The 19,447-nt window shown below is 38.3% G+C and overlaps 1 protein-coding gene across 1 annotated transcript in view; it reads left to right on the forward strand.

Moving 5' to 3' along the window:
- The window catches only part of PRIM2 (DNA primase subunit 2), a 130,985-nt gene that overhangs the window by 21,283 nt on the left and 90,255 nt on the right, over window positions 1-19,447 (forward strand). The window contains exons 6-7 of the mRNA XM_054063146.1: window positions 3,006-3,101; window positions 3,951-4,088. Coding sequence (XP_053919121.1) covers window positions 3,006-3,101; window positions 3,951-4,088 — 234 coding nt within the window. The remainder of the gene's footprint in view (window positions 1-3,005; window positions 3,102-3,950; window positions 4,089-19,447) is intronic.

Raw genomic sequence — 19,447 nt, forward strand, 5'->3', positions numbered from 1 at the left:
TCTGGAGTCATCTCCCAGCTTTAATTAGGGTTGAAGGTTATCCTTCTTGCCTCTTTCTCTCTCCTTTAGCTGAAATGTGAAGATAATGGGAGTTTGGTGAAAAGGCGAGGAGCAAATTGTTTGTAGGACTGCTGAAGGTTTGCCTAACCTCTAAGATACTTGAGGCTCTAAGAAGTAAATTATTTAACAGATTTATAAGTATTATTTATTTAGATATTATATTTATTTATAAGTATTAATAACATTTGTGTTTGTTTAAAAATACATTTTCTGATGAAACTGCATTTATGGTAACACTGTCCACAATTTCATCCAAATATTTAGTCCTGTCCCATTAACCTATTGTTCTGGAGGTTTCACCAGGATCACTTTTACTGCAACAGCATTAATTTTTTTGCTATTGAGATACAAGAAGATCTAAAATCACGGTGACTTTACATCCTTACAGGATTGATATGGTCAAATTACTAATAAAGAAGGAACTACACAGCTTGTGAAGTTTGGAGTCAGTCTAATTATTTTATGTGTATATTAAAAGATAAAAACCCCTTGAAATTAAACATTATACTGAATAAAATGTTTTTGTTGATGAAAGAAGTGAGGAATCCTTGCCTTTCCCTCTTCTCGCTCTCCCCTCCTAATAATCCAAGCCTCTCTGTAAAACAGTCACTGGACTGTTTCATTGGCTCTTTGTAAAAAAAACCCTGTCCTTGGTTTGGTTTCACCTTTTTTTAGTGAGATATCCTAGAAGAAATAATGCAATTGTAACCACTATAGCTCTACAGTGTGTTGTCCTGTTTTTATTCCAAGGCTGTTTCACCGCGGGCTTGGAATGACATGATAGGCTGGGCTCTCTTAAGCAGTTTTGACTAAGAAAGCATAAAATTGTTACATTTGAAAAATGGAAGTCACTATTCTGGAATTAAAATTAAAACTTTGGTTTCTACTCGGTGATAGGCGAGCTTGCAGGCTGATGTGGTGACTTAGATTTATGGTTCTTTAAATAGTAAATCCATCACCTGGAAGGAGGAGCAGGGGTTGGTACCATGGTGTGGAATTTGTCTGTAGTTCCAGGTTGTCATGTTTGAAAAGTGAGGATCTTTCAAAAACTAACAAGAATAAGATTGTTAATGAGAGTATTTTATAGAAAGCGTTTTCTCATATAATTTACCCAAACACATCTAATTGTTTCGATACAGCTACTTTGTTAGTTTTCCATATAGGCTGTTTGTCCCTCAGCATTAGATTTTCACATATAGAAATATAATGCTACCGTGTATTTCCTCTGTCTTTAAAGTTACATTCTTCTGCCTGTCTGGCAGCTTTATTATTATTGTTTAAAGCTGTTTTTCCTGAGAGAGCGCTACAGATTACATCAAGATGCAGACAGGGTGACCATAAGCCTTCTTTGCTGCCTCGGCCATTTCGTATGCATCTGTCAAATCCCTTTCATAAAGGGGATTTGCTGAGCTACTCCTCAAAGTTTGAAATTAAAAGGTCCTTCCTATGACTTCCAAGGAAGGTTTGTTTTGTTTCGTTTTCTCCGTTTCTCAACAGAAGAAGGAAAACAGTTTTGTTTAAATGCCCATTTAACTGCACAGAGGTGTTAGTCAACCGAGAAGAAACTGAATTGCTTACGGGCATCCCTCTTCATGGAGAGGAAGGGTGAAGGGACATTGAATGCCTCCTGTCTTACATTTGGAGTCTGGGTATCAGTTGCGTGTGATAGCCTCAGCTTGAGGCCTGAAAAGTCCTGAAAAGTCTCTAAAAGCTACCTTGACTTCAGCCTCACGTCACCTCCTCAGAGGTACTGCTGGAAATCACCTCCTGTTTATGTAGAGCAGCGTCACACAATGTGTTATACCTGGGTAACATCAGTGTCCATCTATGTTTTGGGAAGATATTCCCTGTTCCTTAACATTTAATCCCTTCCAGTCAGGGACTACTTTTGTTATACTTTATCAAGAACATGTTGTGCAAATATTTAAGACTGTTGTTGCATGTAGTTAAGTTACTAGGTATAATTGCTGGATTATCAGAAACTATGATGTGTTATATCGGAGTGAATTATTTATGATTTTTTTTTTATTTATTAATTTTTTTCAGGTTTCAAAGCCCAAGCTTAACCATGATTTAAAACAGAACAATTTGATTTCAAATTTTGTTTTTAATTGTTCCCTGTTGAAAAAAAAAAAAGCCCATAATTATTTATTGAGTAGTAAAATAATTAAAATGCGTAACTTTAAGCCTGGCTTTCCTGCTGTATTTGGTGCGTTATTAAATAGTAAAAAAGTGTAATGTATATATTTATGTGTATGCAGTACTTAAGTTTTTATATTAGGAATTGTGCTGTTGTCCATGATTTTTTCAAGCTACAAATTTTGGCTTAAATACTATTAAGTTGTTAAATTAGAGCATTGCTACTTAACTTACCTGTTGCACGAACTGGAAAAGCAATAAAATTTACAGAATGGGAAGTATGCCATTTTTCTCCCTCCTCAAAGAAAAAGAGAGAGAAAAATCCATGAAATATAAGAATAAGTCTTTTGTTTTTTTTTTTTCTTCAAGAAAAGAAGTCTGGATCTAAAACTGAAGCTTTTGTTAAAAATTTAACGAAGTTGTTTTAAGTCCTTACCAGTTGCCACTGAGTAATCATGCTTTGTTTTAATGCATACAGGAAATCTAAATATGAGCAGGGCTTGTCACATACTTTATTTTGAAAATTGTTATATTTAAAAAGCAAGGTTTATAGTTCTTCTGTTAACAATTATATTTTAAATTCTGCACTACTGCTTTGGAAGGAAGATTATTCAACAGTATTGACCAATAGTGTTTTCCTGTTTCTGCCCAATTAGGTCACTTGCTGAATATGTAATTCCTTTTCCTTTGTCAACTAAAGTGATGATATAGTTATAGATTAAGTAATCTTTTAGCTCATGTTAATTTTTAAAAAGCACCTTATTCTAAAGTATTTAAGCATTTTTAAAACAAGCTTTTAATTTTAGGTTAGTGAAGACCTGAAAAATGAGTTGGCGCATGAGCTGCTTACATCAACCCCTGGACTCAGTATGATTAAAGTAAAAGAACAAATGTTCTATAAGGTAAGCAGAAATTAGTTAAAGTTCCACAGATCTGCATTCCTTCTATTTCAGTTATAAGATAATAATTTTAAGTTTACATCATACTATTGCTAACGGTTAATCAAAGTATCTAAATTAACTGTGTCTGATGAGGATTCCTCTTCTGCGTGTCAGTATTAAGGGCAGAGGGAGGTACTGGCAGAATGAAGGGAGTTTTAAACCACCGTTAATGTCTTCTGTCCTCTTCTGCCAACCCTTGTCTTTCGCCAGAAAAACAGTCTGAAGTTTTAACGTTCTCAGACAAATGACTTGTCTGTCTGACAGACCGTTCAGGATGGAGATGTTCTCAGACATCTGTTGCTGAAACTAAGTTTGGTCTGATTGTGTTAGTCTGAAATTCTTCTTGCAAGAGAGCAAAGGGAGAAGGAAGAAGTATCTAATGGAGCCCACTGAGTCTTTGGTGTAAAGTTCCAGATCTGTTTCCAAGATCTTTTATATGTGGCTTATGTGAATCAAATATTGCAAGATTTCTGAAATGGGGCCAACAAAAATTTGTTTTCAAATGTCCAATCAGTAAGAGATGCAAAGCTACATAATTGGGCTAATAATCATAGATAAAAACTTCACAGTAGCTCATTTTGCTCAGTTGTACATCTTTTTTTAAGTAAACAATATTTTTTCATCAAAATAATGGTAAGCTATTCCAAAGTCAACATTTACCTTGAAAATCTTTGCGTTTTGCCTGGATAGAGCTTTGTTAAAAGACAGAGAATGACTTAAAGTTTTGCTGGTCTAGATTGCATCCTGGGGTTGTAAACGTTAACTGTATTATTTTGCTGTTTCACAGTGTGGGTTTTTCTTCTTTCTCAGGTCGGACTTGTAGATGCTGTGGATCTGTTTAGAGCCAGAAAAGTGTTTATTAAAGATGGCTTTGCATATGTGCCACTTAAGGACATTGATGCAATTGTTTTGAATAACTATAGAACAAAGTTATCGAAAGCACTCGCGGTAAGAAAGTCTGATTTTTACAACTTCTGTTGCATTGTTTAGTGGCTACTCCTGGATTTTTAGATTTATCTGCTTTCATCTGGGCAATACCAGAAACAATTTAGAATTTTTTTGTTTAGAAATGTTAACACTCTAATGAGCTTGGAAAACTATCATTTATAGAATTGCTGTCTTTTAAGTTATTGCAGTATTTCAGGTTTGCCTTACGTTTTAGTTTAAATGTATACCTCTTGTTTACTGAAGTTCACTATATTTTCAGAGTAAGGAATAACAGAAGGTTAGTGATTTCTGTCCTATTCTGAAGCTCCTGATTGAAGTCGTAGGGTTTTGGTTACTAGTTTGATTTGCAAAACCACATTTATTAAGTTGTTTCAGCTAATTTTAGCCAGCGCAGTGCAGTAATGAGAGATGCTAGGAATATAATTAATTTGAGGCTTTTGGAAATAAAGGCCAAAAATCCAGCACGTTCTGCAGAGGTCGGTTATTCTGTCACAGCCAACAGAGGTGTAACGGAAGTGTGACACTTGGTAGCTGGATAATTCGTGTAATTTTTGCTGTGACAAAACTATAATCATCAATTTAATTTCAGTGAAACTCTAAGAATACATTTTTAAATAAAGGATTGTACATAAGGAATCTTTTTAAAATCTAGAGATAGTAATGGTTGCTGTTCCACAACCTACAAATTAGCAGGATAATCCTTAGTGATTTTCCACGGCCTTAACTGGAGCAAAGAATCTCATTTCAGAAGAAGCTATGTCACAGTAGCACACTTCCAGTATTGTTTGTGAAAAGTAATTGCTGAAATAGTATTTGATCTAGGTCTAAGTTCTGCAAGTGCATTTGGTTTAGTAGTGCTTGATAATGCTTTTGTAGCACAGGGGTGTTCGTATGTGTCTGCCTCAAAGGAGAAATCAATTGAGAAATGTGCTGAATTTCAGGCACTGTGGCAGCATAGAGGTCTTCATGACTTTGCACAGAAGTTGTGCATTGTGGCCAGACTTAATTAAGAAGTAATAGAGCCTTAAACAGCATCACTGATTTGTTGTTTAATTTGTCTCTTAATGAATGTATTTGATAACATTAGTACTTCAGTAAGAATTACTTGGGTGTGCTTTTGGGAGTATGTTTTAGTGGTTTTTTTCAGCAACTGGCCTGGCTATTTATGCTTTATTTTCAGCACTTTGTAATAGACAGTCTTTGTTTTATTAGAATTTGAGTCTTAATGGTGTGATAATGCAAATTAGGCTTGGATGCTACTTCTAAAAAAAGCAGTTTGTACCTTCACATGGTCACAAAATTAGGCTAAATACATGTATCTTGTATGGAGTAGTTTGCCTTTGGCCAGTACTTCTGATTTTGACAGTCTGTCAGAAGCTTCTAACGGACAAAATACCCTGAATGTAGACAGTGGAAAGATGATCTTTCAGTTGTGTGGTTATGAGGAATCTTTCTTATGACTCTTGTTAGTGGTTTAATTCTTTAAAGTTAAAGCAGCATAAATTTGCAAGCATGGGTTGTCAGTGTGGTGTCATTGATTATCTATAATGTGATACATGTTTTACCTCTCCAAGGTTGTTTGGTAATACTCCAAGCAGTCGCATGCACAGGTTTTTGGAAGGAGCTACCCCTACACAGGAATGATTTCATGGTGAAGTCCTGCCCTGTCTTTCTCAGGGTGTTCCGAAGCTGTTACATTTTATGGGAGAGCGCTTTCCTCTCTCTGCTCTTTCTAGGAGTCCAAAGCATTGAACTGTTTGGGTGGTCGCCTGGCCTTGTTGCATTGTTCACTACATTGCCGGCTCGTGTTGCCACCATCCTTCATGCTACAGGGTGATTCTAGCCGGGATTGTAAAGGAGGAATAGAAGGAGAGTGAATTGATGTGTTGATACTGAGCTTTGAGAGAACAGTAAATTATTCATAGCACCGACTTTAAAAAAAGTTTTGTGTTGACACTGGCGCAAATTCAGTTTAGTCAGAGTTGTGATTTAATCACTTGCTAGTCAAGCCCTTGGAGCAGTTGTGTTTTGTTTCATCCTTGAAAAATAAATTTGACATATTGACTGTTAGGTTGGACATCTCGACTGTGTGGCTATTTCTTGAGGCTCAATAATAGGGGGAGTTAGTATTTTTCAAGCCTTCTTGACAACTGCAAATGAAACTGAAGAAGTTAATTTTATATGCAAAATCAGGGCTGCAAGGATCTTCTTTCTGTATTCTCTGACCCACTGGACAGCAAATAATTTCCTTTGTGCTATTAATGAAAGTTAAACTATAGAAAGCCTAAACATTTTCTGTAGTTCATTTAAATTATAATATTAGCTCTACAATTGTTATATAACTTAAAGCAAGCTTTTATTAATTCAAATTGCATTATATTTTATTCATGAGGGTTTACGCTAATACACAAACATGCAATGGGAGAAGGGGTGGACGATGTCTCCCAGCTGCTGAAAGTGTTGCAGTGTTCCCTGTGAGCTTCCCCCTAATGCCTGATCCCCAGAAATTATGTAATTTCTGTACACGTTTGGGTTTTCTTGAACTGCTTTTCTCTAAGTAGTACTTGGTGTCCGATACCAATGCAGTATCAGTCACAAAATCTTTATATAGAGATTATGGTTTTAGGTCGAGTACATAAAATGCTCTTTTTAGTATTAAAAACAACACTCATAGTCTTGACCAAACCTGTGCGTACAGGATGCGGGTGCCCAGTGCTGGCAGCAGGGTGACGTCTGTTAGGAGAGGCTGAGGCTGCCCCGTGCCGGACACTGCCAGCTCCTGCAGCTTGAACCAACCCCAGGGCATGGCTGAGCATCTTGGAGAAAGTGTATTTAAGAAAGGGCAAAACACTCAACAGTGACAGGAGGTGGGGACCAAAAGCAGTGAGAGTTGCAGGGGGAGCAACAAGACCAGAGGAGCAGCTCCATGATGCTGGAGCGCATCCATGGCACTCATGAAGACCCCGTGTTGGAGCAGGTGGAGAGTTCCTAAAGGAACCGTAGCCTGTGGGGAGCCCACACTGAAGCAATTTGTCTTTTTTTCCCTGAAGGATTGCAGCCCATGGGTGAGAGATCATGCCAGAGCAGAGGAAATACGTGAGCAGGCAAGAGCTGCAGAGAGACGCTGTTAAGGACTGACCATACCTGGCTCTGCCCTCAGCCCCTGTGCTGCTAGGGGTTGGGAGGTGGAAAAGTCTAGTGTGAAGGAGTAACCTCAGCTTGGGAGAGAGCGGAGGAAAGGCAATGTTTGTACTTGTTTCTTACTATCTGAGTCTATTTTAATTGACGGGTAATTACATTATTTTTCATGGAATCATAGAATAGTTTGGGTTGGGAGTGACCTTAAAGCCCATCCAGTTCCAGCCCCCCTGATATGGGCAGGGACAACTTCCAATGGAATGGGTTGCTCAAAGCCCCATCCAACCTGGCCTTGAACACCTCCTCGACCACTTGAAGTTTCCTCAAGTCGAGTCTGTTTTGCCTGTAGTGGGAATTAGTAAGCAATGTCCCTGTCTTTATCACAACCTGTGAGCTTTCTCATCCTGTTCCCCCACTGAGGAGGGGGAGCAAGCGAGCAGCTGGGTGAGAGTTTGGCCCTCGGATTGTGGTGGGTTGGTTGACCTTGGCTGTTCTTTTAATTTCAGTCCAGGCTTGTAGATATGCTGAGGTTTGATACTGGAGAAAAGGAGGCTCAGCACTGGTTCCAGATCACGCAGTCATGTTAGCTTCTGTGTTTCCTGCGCTCCTCCTCTGAAACAACTCTTGGATAAATTCCAGAGATGGGAATAATAGATACTGAAAAACCTGACTCTGACTGAGATGCCTCTGTGAGTCTCAGGTGTTTGCATCAACTAGATTGAATCATGATGTCATTCTTATCTTAATGAACATTACAGTTCAGAAAAGGTTCTGTCTTAAAAGTTTTAGAGCTTGTTGAAGATTACATTTTAAAGCTATAAAAAGCTTGAGAATGTGTGAACATTCCTGTTTAGTGTGAGTGCTTTTACTGTGGGTTGAAGAGTTTGTTTTACAAAGACTTGTAATTGTCAGTGATAGCATAACTGACCTTTCCATTCATAGTATGATGGTGTTTTTTCAGTAGATTTGTCATACTTGTTTTTAAATCCAGCCCCATTTTCCCCCATCTTGACTCTAGCCGGTGAAGAAATAATTTGGCTAGGCCTTGTATAATGCTACTGCAGAAAGTTGCTTTTCTGAAAATACTTTATCAGAGCATTAGATAGGATCTAACTGTCTGCAAATTAAAATATTAACTGAAAATAACAGACTGATACAATAAGAAATCAAGATTCCAATGTTAATATGCAAAGTCTTGATAGCACGTTTCTCCTGAGTTTAATGCCTACCTTTTTTTACTTTGCAATATGATCTTGTGTAACCTGATAAAATGTCTACAAGTCAAATTGTGGGGGTTTGAGGACTTAGTATGAAAGAAAGACTGGTGTTTCCCATTTTTATGTGTTTTTTTTTTTCGTTTATTCCTTTCCAGATTTGGGATGTAATCTTCAGGATTATTAGAAGTGTGGATCAAGTAGTCTAGCTTGTAATGATTTGCCCTTTAAAATTAGATATTAGTCAAATATGCTATTTCTGCTGTTTTATGCTGTATGTTCAAAGAACCTGCTAATTTGGGAGAAGTATCAGTGTACATGGCACCACCTGCAGAGCATTTTCTTCCTGAAACGCCTATGTTTTCAAGCAGTGAAGCAGAAGGCTTTATGTAGTGGCATTAATGTTGAGAAATGATGATTGATGATGGTCTTGTCACTTGAAATTCATTTCAGGTGTTGCGTTCCCAGTGTTAACTTGAAGTAATTCACTGTAACATAAATGGATGATTTTTATAATATGCACATACAAGGTTAGTAAGGTAATAACTTTGGCAGTGCAGGGTAAAACGTGATTACAGCGACTATGTCCTCTGAGTTTCTCAGATGAAAGTTTTCTGTGAGAGCTTTGCAGAGAAGAAGCCGGTCTTCATTTCTGAGCTGTATTATTATATAATACAGTCATTGTCTAAGGCATGGCTCTACTGAGTAAAACAGTGATAATTTGAGTGGGAGAAGCAAAATCAAGGAAAGTGACTTCGGGGGGTGTGTGTGTGTGTGTGTGTCAGGAGAGAACCCATGCCTGTATGCGGAAAGGTTACCTACAAGACAGGGAAATTCATTGGACTTTTCTTTGTGGACCTTCCTTTAGCCATGGCCCTTTAATTTTCCCATTGGTTATTTTCATAAATCCATCTGTCAGTGATTTATCTCCTCTACTAATTGAAGTACATGTGCTTCTTTTAGAGACTACATAGGCTGCTGGCATAATTATAAATAATTATAAATAATTTTAGGAGGCTGAAGGAAATTTGACTTTATTCAGTATTTTGTCCTTCTGTTTCTTCTGTTTGCCTCTTGCATCTACGACAAAGTATAAGATATTGTTAAACACTGTATAAGCAGCATATACAATTGCTGTGGTCTCCGCATGGTCCTTTTTGTTTTGTTTTATGTGGAAATACTTTCATCTTCAAGTCAGCATAGGTGTTTCACAATAGTAAAACTAACAAAGCAAGATGTTGAGGATTCGAAGCATGTGGAAGACTTACTTAGCTGTTGTACATTCCCCAAATTTCAGAAAAACTATTGGAATAGAATATATTAGCAGGAAGTACAATTTTATTTCTATGTTATGTGATAGACACCATAACTTAGAAATGCATTAGTTAATATTATAGTACCTGTTTAATGTCATTTGAAAACGTTTTATTAACATGCTGGTAACAATAATTTGAGAATGATGGAATTGTTCAGTTTGGAAAATACATTTAAGATCATTGATTCCAACTGTAAACATAACATTGCCAAGATCACCACTAACCCATGTCCCGTAAGCACCACATTAACACATCTTTTAAACAGTCCCAGGACTGGTGGTGACTCAGCCACTTCCCAGGGCAGACTGTTACAATTCTTCACAACCCTTTCGGTGAAGAAATTTTTCCTAATATTCAGTATAAACCTCTGGTGCACCTTGAAGCCATTTCCTCTCGTCCTATCACTTGTCACTTGGGAGAAGAGACCAACAAAGATGCACAATAGAATGATACGATGCACCATAGTCAGTAAGAAAGAACTGTAATGGCTTGTGTGGTTGATAAGTAAAGAGCAGTCTGTATTTCAGGATGACACTGTATTAGAAATTTGAGTTTTCTCCTGATATTTTTTCTTATGGCCTTCAGCAACCCATAGGCAATTGCTCTGGGATAGCTGTAGTAGTAGCTATCTGGAGATAAAGACAAATGATTTCATCTGTTGTGTTCTGCTTTTTTCTTGGAGAAAGCCAGTTACGTTTCTGAAAGTTAACTGGTGAGTGATTTAGCTGATATTTACTGTGGACCACCGATGGAGAAGGATGTGAGTGACACAGGGAGCCGTCCAAACTGCCAGTGAAGATGTACGTGGTGTGTTTCTCAGCCTTCTAGTGTAATGAGACCGATTTGTGTGTGCAGTTGTTTTCTGGGGAAACTTGATTCTTATAACTGAGTAATACTGGCTGAATGCCTTCTTGGGGACTTGGACTTCTCACCCGTCTGTACGTTTATAGAGGTTTGTTATTGAGCTCCAAGTTTCAGCCACTTACTAGTTTTATGTGTGCTTCAAGAGACACAATTTACCAGCCACTGCCATGTACAGTAAATCATAAACTTCCCTTGCATTGAATATATTGAATCTCGCCTACAACATTACAGGATTCTGTAAAGGAGCATAAATCTCAGATGTGCTTTGTCTAAAGCAATTCTTCCAAGTGATGTAGTTGCTTTTAGAACACAACAGTTATTCACTGGGCTTCGCAAATGGATTCTTAAATTCATGATTGTTGAAAAGCGACATTGCTGCCTCACTGACACTTTTGAACAAGTGTAACTGGCAGAGTTTGACCATATTTTTATAATATTTCTAAAGAGCAAGTCACTTTAGTCTTCACTTTCAAATTGTTTCTGACTTAAACTTTGTAAGTATTTATGCTAAATTTGCAGTTTCTGTAGAATATAAATAGTATGCTTATTCTTGCTTGACTCTGGCTAATCGCTCTGGTATCTCATTTCATCGTTTCTGTTAAACAAATAAAAATTTCTTCTATTTGAAAGCTCTGTGAAGTCCATGCCCTTGCCAGCTCTTAAAACCGGACTTTTTCTTGTTCTGACTCATCCTTTCTGCTAATCTCAAGCCTTTTATGTTGAAGGGACCTGAGGGGCTGCTTCCCCCATTTCTTCATTACACTTTGTAATGAATGCCCACCTTGTATTTGCTTTTCGAAGTGGTTCTTTTTTTGCTCTTCCCTCCTTGTTCAAAGCTGGTTTGGAAATTAAGGAGAGAGGAATTTTTTGAAAACTTTGGAATGTAAATCAAAAAATTCTATATAACGGAAAAATAACAAACGATGGAAGAGTAAATGCACCTGCATTCCCCATGGGTGATTTTTAATTTTCTTCTTTATCTGTAACCCTTGCTTCTTGTGATTCTGGTTAGATGTTAGAGTCTGTCCAGCATATTGCACATGCTTATAAACCTACTCTACAGATATCCAAAAAGCTGCACCTTGTTTATGCATAATACATGTTTTATAGCATACCAAATACAGATGCTCATAGGACTTGCTGTTGTGAGTAATCATAGAATCACCAGGTTGGAAAGGACCCACCGGATTGTTGAGTCCAACCATTCCTAACACTCCCTAAACCATGCCCCTAAGCACTTCATCCACCCATTCCTTAAACACCTCCAGGGAAGGTGACTTGACCACCACCCTGGGCAGCCTGTTCCAGTGTCCGGTGAGTCTTTCCGTGAAAAAATTTTTTCTGATATCCATCCTGAACCTCCTCTGGTGGAGCTTCAGGCCATTTCCCCTTGTCCTGTCCCCTGTCACTTGGGAGAAGAGGCCAGCTCCCTCCTCTCCACACCTCCTCTCAAGTAGTTGTAGAGAGTAATAAGGTCTCCCCTCAGTCTCCTCTTCTCCAGGCTATAGAATGTCCTAAGTTGGAAAGGACCCACAAGGATCATTGAATCCAACTCCTGCCCCTGCATAGGACAACCCCAACATTCACACCATGTCTCTGAGGGCATTGTCCAAAGGCTTCTTGAATATTTTCGGGCTTGGTGCCGTGACTGCTTCCCTGGGGAGCTGTTCCAGTCCTCCACCACCCTCTGAGTGAAGAACCTTTTCCTAACATCCAACCTAAGCCTCCGATGGTGCATCTTCCTGCCATTCTCTCCGGTCCTATCATTGGCTGCCAGATTGCGGAGTTAAATCGCTAAAAATTGACAAAGTATTTGATCTGGTTTAATAATAAACCAGTTACAATGAATTCTGTAGATCTTCTAGCTGTTGAAAGCAATGTGTACAGTGGTTGAGTGTCGGATTAAGCATTCAAGAAAGAACTGGCATCATGCAGGTTATTGAGACTTAAGTTGAGCTGTAGTGTCTTCAGTTATGATTACAGTTTGAATTAATAAATTGGATTAATGGCAAAAGGACTGAGACAAATATGGGATGTGGAAAGATAAAACGCTTAATGCCAGTTTATTGAACAGGCAAAGAGAAATAGGTTGAATCACTAAGACTTGTGATGACAGCCTTTCCATTTACATGATTTTTCGTTTTCATACATTTCTCTATAAAATATAGAGGGTGGCTGTTCTCCTGAATAAAGTTTTACAATTTCCTAAGCCAGTGAATGTACACTGCATACGTGATGTTCATATTTTTTGCTATTCCTATGAGTGATAAAGGTCAACTGACTATTGGGGAAAGACTGAATTTTAAATCCTTTTTTTTAATCAGAAGGAAAAATGGGAAATGACTATTTGTAGCTCAAAGTCAGATGTGAACTAATTGCACAACCAATAGTGGTATCAGAAGACACTTGGTTAATTAATTAACATATAGAATCTTTCTAGAGGTTGGAGCACTTCTTTAAGCAGCAAGTATATAAAGTATGCACAAGTCTCATCTCTGAAAAGCGTTTGCCAAGACACATTTAAAAGAAATTCTGCTGTAAAACTGATTTTTAAAAAACTCTAATTTTACTGATGACTTAAGTGTTTTGCACTCTAAAAAACCTGCAGGAGTATGCTTTTTGAACTTAGTGAAAATGTATTTTTAAACTGTTTTAAATACTCATGAAATGAGTATTTTTAGAAATGCTGGTTGCTGTCACTGTTGCTGCAGCTGATTTCTGGATGGTTTCATTGTATGATGTTTCATTTTACTGCAACTTCCTAAAGTGAATTTCATCTGGTAATGTATTATTTCTTCTGCCATTAATTGCTAAACGGCATATTTAGGCTAGCAAGGAAGTGGACATTCTTGTGAATGAAGATTATTGGTCAGGATATTTTTCCTGGTTATAGTAAAGCAGGGTACATTCCAGAGGCAGGATAATCGAGCAGATTTTTTTACACTAACTACACATTCTGGTGTCTTGCAGACAGTCTGTACAGACTGTCACTGAAATCATGGAGGGCTGTCTTCCTGAAATGTTGGAAACATGATTTAATTAGGCTGCAAACATAGAGCTAGGGTAGTTAAACTTGGCTGTAGTACTACTGTTAGTATACCCTGCCTGGCCCACGTGTTCCCAGCTGAGACTTCACTTTGCAGCTCTGACTTGTGAAGAAGCAGATCCTCATTAGAACAACTACTCCAGGAGAGCATCAGGTGCCTCTGTCTTGCCTGTACTCTGCTGCCAGGCTCCTACTGGATCATCACTTGCTTTCCTGTCACTGGGCAGAAACTTATGTGCCTGAGGAGGGCACTACTTTATTCCTCAATATCTTGATTGCAGGGGTACATTTTAAAATTGGGTAATCACTGTATTGTGTCAAACTGATTTTTTTCCCTGGCCTCTGCTGTTAGGTTTCTCTGGGGTACCTGACATGGATTGTCAAAGGCTTTTTTTGGTTGTTCGGTTGCCTTGGGGTTTCTTTTGGTTATATCTGCTGCTAGATTATCTCTGGTTATTTTATAGTTCACTCTTAATAGTTTTGGGCTGAATTCCCATATAGGTGACCTACAGAGAAATACTGACCCACTGATGCAAGCTACTTCTCACTAGGGAGCTTATTTTCTAGTTGATTTTTCTGTTCCTTATTGAGGAGTGTAGCCTTGCATTTCCATGAGATTTATACTATATGTTATATATGTTATGTATTATATATTGTGTATTATATATTATATATTGTGTATTATATATTATATATCATATATCATACTATACTATATCCAGTTGTATCATGTGAGCTGTTCAGCCTGAAGAAAGGTATGAATCGAAAGTTGGGTGTGCAAACATTACTGAGTTAGCCTTCCCTAAGAGAGGCCTTGCGCTGCTGTATTCCACCTTTACAGGTCTACCTTAATCTGTGAAGTGTTTCAAGCCTACCTGGACTTCTGAGCACTGGAGTCTTGAAAGATGACAATAGCTTCATGTGGAGCACTTTGACATTGTTATGAACTGAAATTTCTTTGTCTGAAGTGGCTTTCTTTCCTCTACAGGTATGTGAGGAGAAGGTAGTCTAATAGTGATAACGTCTACGCTAGTAGGCAGGTCTGTATGACCTTACCTGGGCTGGTGTTTGTTATTATTTGGGTCTTCTGTTATGGTACTGTGAAATAGAAGACCAGGAGAGGTTTCTATCATCTCACCTGCACAATGTTACCTCGTCTGTCAGAGGGAGGAGGCATGAAAGTAGAATCATAGAATCACTAGGTTGGAGAAGTCTTTGAGATCATGAAGCCCAACCGTACCTGTCCACTACTAAACCCTATCCCCAAGCACTTCATTTACTCATCTTTTAAATACCTCCAGGGATGGTGACTCCATCACCTCCCTGGGCAGCCTCTGCCAGTGCTTGATAATCCTTTCAGTGAAGAAGTTTCTCCGAATGTCCAATCTGAACTTCCCCTCCAGAAGCTTTAGGTCATTCCCTCTTGTCCTGTCACCTATCACTTGGGCAAAAAGACCAACACCAACCTCGCTACAACCTCCTTTCAGGCAATTGTAGACAGTCATAAGGTCTCCCCTCAGCCTCTTCTTCTTTAGGATTAAACAACCCCCGTTCCCTCAGCCACTCCTTGTAAGACTTGTTCTCATCAGTTCTATAATATAAGTATAAATATAAATATAAGTACTATAATGTAGATCTTTTGTAGTAAAAATGGATTTTGAAAGGCGATGATGGATTTCTTCAACACCCAGGGTCACAGGAGAGTGTCCAGCTATAAGTGAAATTTTGTAAAAGCTTAGCTGTCTGTGCTCTGTAGATTTTGAAAGGACACTGGATTAGCTGTTCACTCTCTGAGTGGTGGAAAGGCAGAAAATAAGATGAAGTAGCAGGGAAAAACAGACCGATGAAGATATACAGTTTCAATTTACACATAGCTTGTGAAAGATCTTTTTAGCTATAAATTTTTTAATGTATTTATGTAAACAATTTCATTTTTTTGTAAATAGTAGTATTTTTCTGTTTGCAAGGATTGATATTTAATTCAAATAATCTGTAGTCTTGAACAAATATCAGAAAGCAAAGTTTTTTTTATTACCATCTGTCAGGAGTTAAGCAAAATGACATGGTTTATTAATGACTACAGTCTTTGTTTATGTAGGTACGTAGCAAAGAAATGGATTAAATTGGGATGTAGTGCTTAGCGCTCCTTAAGTAATAGAAAACCCCATGAGTTTTCCCTGTTGTTTTCCTAGTTATGCTGCCAAAGTATGTGAAGGTTGTTCCATTACCAGCTTTGTTAATTCTTTGTATTTCTTTTTACTCTGTGCTTTTGATATATGAACAGTAAAAATAAATTTAAAAAAATGTAGAAATCCCAACACCTCCCCCCTTTAAAATTGAGCTGCAAATCAGAAGAATCCTCTTTAAAGTACACGATAATGTTGAAATACTTCTTTGAGAAAGTGTGAAGAATCCCACCAGTTGTCCAAGTAAGTGAATAAAGCTGTTAGTTGGTTCTTATACCAAATGACAACCTTTAAAGTAATTTTTGGAAGAGTTGAGGACTCGTATAGAACACTAGCCTTGTAATACCCTTTGGTGACAGAAAGCAAATACCCGTTTCTCAATAAAAGTTGATGATGTCCCATATTGCATGAACAAATGGGTAAAAGAAATGTAACAGAGGATGTACATTAGCCAGTTAAGATTATCCTGCAGCCAAGGGATGTGTTGTGTGGCACAACACAGGCCAGAAGACCACGTTCCACATGCATTATACACAGCCCAGGCCTGTGCCTGCTCAGGTTTGCTGTTAAGGGAGTCTCTTAATTCCTTGATGTACAATGATCTTCCGGTTATGACGACTCCAGTGATCCAAACAGATTTTCACCCATCCAGTAGTCGGCTAATCTGGACTGTAAAGTGGCAGCTCAGATACAGAAGAGCTATAGAATGCTATGTCAGGTCTTGTTAAAGCCAAGGCAGATGACATCCAGTGCTCTTCACTCACGGATCTCCTCATTTTGTTCCAGAAGGTAGACAGATTAATTAAAAATAAATTAATAAAAGTAAGAATTATTATTAGTAAAGCCATGCTGGCTATTCCTTCTCCATTGTTTACCCAGAACTGCCTTGTAAGAGAAGGCTTGCTCTGTGACTCTACCAGGGCCTGACGTGAGGCTGGATGGGCTGTTTTTCCCCAGTCATGCTTGTTGCTCTGTCAGAAGATGGGTGCAGGAGCCTGTCTTGATTGCATTGGCCTTTCAGCAGCGATGGAGAGCAGGTTCGTAACATTGGCTCTCTCAGCAGCCTCAGGTACATAGAATCATAGAATAGTTTGGGTTGGAAGAAACCTTAAAGACCATCTAGTTCCAACCCCCCTGCCATGGGCAGGGACATCTCCCACTGGCTCAGGCTGCCCAAGGCCCCATCCAAACTGGCCTTGAACACCTCCAGGGATGGGGCAGCCACAACCTCCCTGGGCAACCCGTGCCAGTGTCTCGCCACTCTCATGGTGAAGAAATTCTTCCTTATGTCTAGTCTAAATCTGCCCCTCTCCAGTTTATACCCATTGTCCCTCATCCTATGCCCACAAGCCTTTATGAATCGCCCCTTTCCAGCTTTCCTGTAGCCCGTTCAGGTATTGGAAGGTCACTATAAGATCTCCTCTGAGCCTTCTCTTTTCCAGGCTGACTCCAACTCTCTCAGCCTGTCCTCACAGGGAAGGTGCTCCAGCCCTCTAATAATCTTTGTTGCCCTCCTCTGAACCCGTTCCAACAGTTCCATATCCTTCTTATGTTGAGGATTCCAGAACTGGACACAGTATTCCAGATGAGGTCTCAAAGAGAGACATCCTTTGAAGTTCTAAGAAACTGCATGAGAGGAGATTTCTTGGTAGTTTCCTTAATCATTTTTGACTACTTGGTAATTCATTGCTTCCTTGAATGATCTTTGTAAGGCATAAATGCTCGGAAACTTTGTCTGTAAGCATGAGCGGAAGATGTCAGCGGTAGAATTGCTCTCTTGACTTGCATTTGTCTGTAATTTGTAGCAGTACTCTTTGAAGCTAAAACACTTAAGATCTAATTTATTTTTGTTTACTTTTGGAAATCTGAAAAGGCAATATGTAATATTCTTTTTTGCTTACTGTGTCTTGTCATTTAGCAAACATAATTAAACTGTGCACTTTTAGTATTACTTGGAAATGGTACAGCAATTATACTTCGTTGACTGCATAATTGGTCTCAAACAGAAGTTTTCTGTATTTGCAAGATTCAAAATGCAAAGTGTGGGAATGGAAAAAAAAATCTTGGGTAATTCTGTCAGTTTTTAAGTTAGCTTGTACATTTTGCTAGGCTTTTTTTTTGGTCTGAAGCCTTTATTTAACTTAAAGTGAGCTCTGTGAAAGCATCATTTTCCGTGTTGGACTTGAATTCACTTTCAGAAAAGCAAACCCTGACAAAATACTAAAAATTATATGCTATGTATGAACCTTCTCTTCAGGTCGCTGCACCTCCACATGTTGTGTCATGCGGTCTAAGTGAACATTTTGCCTGCTGAGTGTGACTTTTGGAGCAATTTTGTCAGTTCCCTGGTTTATAAGCTGACTCTCTTTGTAAGCTATTGTAGTAGTTTTAGTTCTGGTCAGCGCAGAGTTAATGGGGTGAGGATTGGAAGAGGGTTTTGGTTTGCTATTGCATCTGGTCTCGCTTACAATCAAATTGTTAGTACATTTTTCTTCTGGTTCTTGCCTGATGCTTTTGATGTGTGTCCAGGTGCTTCCCTCGCCCCAGAGGTTGTAGCTGCACTTCTGGCCGTGGCCATAAGGGGACACCACAGGAGCGCTGAGTGACACTGGGCAATTCCTCTCTTTGTAGCAGGGGTATTCCTTGAAGGAGATGAAGACATGGGATTGAGTTCTTAATCCTAAAGAAAAATGGGTTGTATTTGGTTTAATGCAGAATATGTGTAACTAAGGTTGATATTCTCTTGGTATACACTAAATGCAAAAGCATTTCACTAAATGTCATTAATTTTTAGTTCTGTGATTCATTTCCCTGTATCTGTCAGTATGAAATGATAAGCAAAAGTTAAGAAATTATCAACATTTAAAAATTCTTATGATGTCTTAAGAGTAGTCTCATGAATTTTCATGCATATGTCATTCACAGACACCAGGCTTTTATGTATTAGTAATCATAGAATCACTAGGTTGGAAAAGACCTCTTAGATCATTGAGTCCAACCATAATGTGTGTCTCATTCTGGTTTTTAATCTGATATAGTAGATATCACCTGGTGCATTTGAAGTTTTCAGTGTCTGAGATAATATCATGTTTTGTCCACTGTTATGTCTATGTACATTATAGATGCACAAAGATGTATTTATATATTTGAGTCATTAGACTTCATTCTGTAAGGTTTAGCATCAACTAAACTGAATATCTGACCATAAATGAGCAGCTACGTTTTTCTCTTAATTAGTGTTGAGGCTACTTAGCATTGACAGTTCCTGTTCTCGTTTGCTCTCCTTTGTGTCTTAGTTAACTTTGTTCCTAGTGTCATTGTATTCTTATTAAATGTGCACTTGTTGTTCCTTTTTCTTAATAATATATGTTAAAAGCTTGTCTCATCTTTATAAAATCAGCGATTCTTTCTCTCTGAATATTTTTTTTACCAACTAATGCTGGTCTTGTCCAAATAGCATCATTTTCCTAATCCATAAAACAGAAAACTATTATTAATTAACTAGCTACTCATCCATTTTAAATACCCTACTTCTATTTTCCTGTCTTATTGGCCAAGATTATTACTTTGGCATTTTCTTTCAGCATCTTTTCAT

This window comes from Cuculus canorus, chromosome 3, assembly GCF_017976375.1.
Source record: "Cuculus canorus isolate bCucCan1 chromosome 3, bCucCan1.pri, whole genome shotgun sequence".
Classification (NCBI taxonomy): domain Eukaryota; kingdom Metazoa; phylum Chordata; class Aves; order Cuculiformes; family Cuculidae; genus Cuculus; species Cuculus canorus.